We start from the raw sequence: 4,081 nt of genomic DNA on the forward strand, positions 1-4,081 counted from the left end.
TTTTCGAAAGGATCGAAATGTATTCTGCATGAATCTTTAAACTCCGAGGTAGCAAGGCACGGCATATACTTGCATATTAAAGGGTCTTTAGCGACTAAAAAAGGCAACATTTTGAAACCATTCACAGGAACCTGATTCCATTTCGTATGCTGTTGCAATGCTTGATATTTTGTAGCGGAACAAATAGGTTTGATAGTTGTAAATGGATAGGAAACATAAGGTCCTAGTGTAGTGTACGTTTCCTCCTCCTGCATCTATCTCTCAAGGGACGAAAAAAAATATTTCTATTTTTTAATGCATCTAGACTTGCATTTAAATTAACGATAGTGTTACAGATGAGTTGTTTTTATTAAATTTGTGTTTTTCTTATGTCTTAAAATTTTCGTCGACAAAGGATTCAAAATAGTATGATACCTATTTTTATCACAACCTTAACTGTATTTAATTTCACGATCAATTTTGAAAGGCATTTCTTTATCGGTTTGATTTGTATATGTATAGGTACCGGAGAGAATACGGAGAGCTATAAAAAATGAAAACTGGAGCATATGGATTGCTTAACAAAGTTTCATTTTGAAAGTGAACTGTCAAATGTTTATCCTCTAGCATTTTACCTTTAAGACCGGAATATTTCATGAGTGCTTTATATAAAGATTTACTTCCTTCTCGAACCTTTATCAAACAATGGAAAATGAGTTGATAGAGGTGGATTTACCACACTCTAATCTGGATTGGGAGTCGGTAAGTGATGAGGAGTTAGCATTTGATGCTCAAGATGTATTGCGATGTACCTATTGTGAAATTGAAATTGCTACGCACTTTTGTCGTACTTGTACCGACGAACTATGTCTATCCTGTAGAAAATTTCATTTAAAAAGCAAGGTCCCTTCCGGACACGAAATAGTGACAATCAAAGAAAAGCATGAAGATGGGACAACAATTGAGAAATGCCTAATTCATGAAAATAATATATATTTTGCATGCTGTGTAGAATGTAAACTTCCAGTCTGTACAGAATGCATGAAAACAAAACATAATGGACATCCAATAGTTGATATTTCACAAATGTGGAATGAAGAAAAAGAGAAAGTTGAACAAAGTATCTCAAAACTCAAGGAAAGGATACCAACAGATCAATTTGCTTTATCTAGTGCTCGAGAGGGCATGTTTCAAATTGAAAAATGGTTTGAAAAAAGAAGGGAGGAATATAAAAAAGAAGGCGAAATATTAAAGGAAAAAGTAGATGAACTTGTTATGAAAAATATAGAAAGGTCAAAAGAAGACGAGAGACAACAAAAACGAATATTTGAAGAAATTGAAGAAGAAAATGAAATTGCACTCAGAGATTTAATCTCCAAATATGAAGATCAAATATCAAATGGTCATCCTGCAGAACTGCTTGTATTCCTGAAGGGGCACGTACTAAATCCTCGGAAGACAGACATATTTCCTAGGATCCAAGCATTAAACGTAAAAGACGTTTGCACTTTAAATCTACAACATCAACCAGAATCAGCATGCTGTGCAGAGAGTATCATTAAAATAAAGACGTCGCCTTTAAACGAAACAGGTAAAAATAATCTTTTTTTAAAGAAAAATATATATATTGTAAATGGATATTTCTTAATGAAAGATTCTTGTCTGGTTTCTAACTAAATGAACTATTCAATGTATATTTACTAACTTATAAAATTATATATCTTTGATAAAGATGTTAAGGGCCCAAAGATTATATTTTAGCTTGTTCCCATTATCAAATAGTTGGAAACAATTTGAAGCAGAAATAGTAAGTTGAGTTTGAAATCAAGCAGTGACTATATTTTTGGCGGAATGGCGGCGTAAACATAATACAATATATATCAGTATTTTGACCTCTCAAATTTACAACTGAAGAATGAATTTAATTTAAAATTAAAACAAGCAAAGACTTTAAAGACTTTTTTACACTGTATCTAACTCAAATCTTTCGTTATGGATCAATTGGAACCATCATCTGACAGACCATTTAGTGATATATCATTTGACGCAAACAGAATAATGAATTATTTTATTTTAAAAATAGATGTGGTTAATGCCTAGGTTAACATGTGATCCATGAATTTCTTCTGAAGGTATTCTATATACTAAATTTAAAACCAGTCTGAAAATACAGGAAATTATATTTTGAGATAAAGGGGTTTGATTTTTAGGTCACCTGAGTAAACTCAGCTTCTTTTCTGCAACCGATAAACCAATTTCAACCAAATTTGGCACAAAGCATCTATGGGTAAAGAGGAACAAAAATTGTGAATTTCATACTCCCTGCTTCCCCCTTGGCCTGGGGGGTGGGGCAAAAACCACTAAAATTAATGTAATCTTTAAAAATCTTCTTCTCTACTCCTGGACATCAAGCAGTCAAACTGTTTGCATGATTGTTATCAGCATTGAGTCTTCTACCAAAATTGTGAAATTCATGGTCCCAGGGTCAGGGGTTCTAGTGCTAGGGCGGGACTAAATAAGTATAAAGAAAAAATGCATTATTTCTTTGAAAATCTTCTTCTCTGCTCCTTGGTATTAAATAAACTAACTAAGTGCATAGTTATGATGAGCAAGAGTGCCTCTACCAAAATTGTTAATTTTATGGCCCCAGCGTCAGGGGTTCTGGTGTTAGGGCGGGGCTCTAGTGATTATATAGTGAAAATATATGAATTCTTTGAAAATCTTTTTCTCTGCTCCTGGGTATTAGATAAACAAAAACAAACTAAATGCATAATCATGATCTGCAAGAGTGCCTCTACCAAAATTGTGAATTTGATGGCCGATGGTTAGGGTTCGGGTGTTAGGGCAGGGCTCTATTGATTATATAATTGAATCCTTTGAAAAAAAAATTCTTTTCTGCTCCTAGGAATTAAATAAAATAAGTACATAGTTATGATGAGCAAGAACTCCTCTTCCAAAATTGTGATTTTATGGCCCTAGTGTCGGAGTTCTAGTGATAGGGTGGGGCTCTTTTGATTATTTAATGAAAATACATTAAATCTTTGAAAATTTTCTTCTCTGTTCTTGGGTACTCAGCAGATGAACTACTTATGTAGTTATGATGAGCAAGGACCCTAATCTTCCAGAATTGTGAATTTCAAGGCCCCAGGGTCAGGGGTACCATAGGGGGGTGTACTTATATACTGAAACTGGATGAATTGTTTGAAATCTGCTTCTTGGTATTAATCAAATATTTTTGAAAAGCAAGGGTGCCTTTTCAAAAATTGTGCAATGTTTGGATCTAGGTCTAAGGGTCAGGGGTTCATGTGTGATGGAGGCATTACTGATTATTGCTGAATATTACTGATTACTTGAAATGCATTTTTTGTTCCCCCACCCTGCCTATGGGTATTAAGTAAACAAAATAAGAAACTGCTAAGCGTATTGTTATGATGATCAATGGTGCCTCTTTCAAAATTGTGAACGCCATAGCATCTGGCTTAAAACATGAATCAAATTAAATCACTGGAAAGTTGTTGCATAATGCTCAGGTGACCTATAAGGCCCATGTGCCTCTTGTTTGGGCATACCAGCATTTGGAAATTTTAAATCTATTTTCTAATAAAAGATAATATTTTAGTGCAAAGCATTTTTATGCCAACTTTTAGAATTGATCTAAATTAGCAAACTAATTTAGAAAGGAATAAACCCTCTCTTGAAAAACCCACACCTAATTAATTTTGTCAGAAGCAATCATAACCCTCTCTTCCCCGCAATTTGCTTTTGGGGGATGGGGGTTGAAAAAGATAGCCAAGGTTTAATACAACATCCTTTTATTAATAATAACGATAATATTAAGGTATATATGTATATATAGAACATTTCGCCGAGTGTGGTAAAGGGAAATTTAAGATTTTTCCGTTCTACAAAATGTGGACATCGGATGGAAATGCCCGTGTTACCAAAGAGGACTACTTTATAAGACTTTTTAAACCAAAATTGAATTGCAAATGACATTATGTATTATTCACAAAACTTATTTTATTTCTATGCTTTAATTATACATTATTTGACTGCGTTGAAAAAGTTCATGCAGCCGCTACTACAAACTACATTGTGACGT

General features: G+C 33.7%; 1 protein-coding gene across 1 annotated transcript in view; it reads left to right on the plus strand.

Moving 5' to 3' along the window:
* The first annotated feature begins 532 nt into the window (after positions 1-532).
* LOC134245198 (RING finger protein 207-like) overlaps positions 533-4,081 on the plus strand; it is an 18,002-nt gene continuing 14,453 nt past the window's right edge. The window contains exon 1 of the mRNA XM_062727471.1: positions 533-1,570. Within this exon, the coding sequence (XP_062583455.1) occupies positions 685-1,570 (886 nt within the window). The 5' untranslated portion in view covers positions 533-684. The remainder of the gene's footprint in view (positions 1,571-4,081) is intronic.

The sequence above is a fragment of the Saccostrea cucullata genome, unplaced genomic scaffold, assembly GCF_032062105.1.
Source record: "Saccostrea cucullata isolate Sc308-1 unplaced genomic scaffold, CSIRO_AGI_Scuc_v1 ctg2330, whole genome shotgun sequence".
Lineage (NCBI taxonomy): Eukaryota > Metazoa > Mollusca > Bivalvia > Ostreida > Ostreidae > Saccostrea > Saccostrea cuccullata.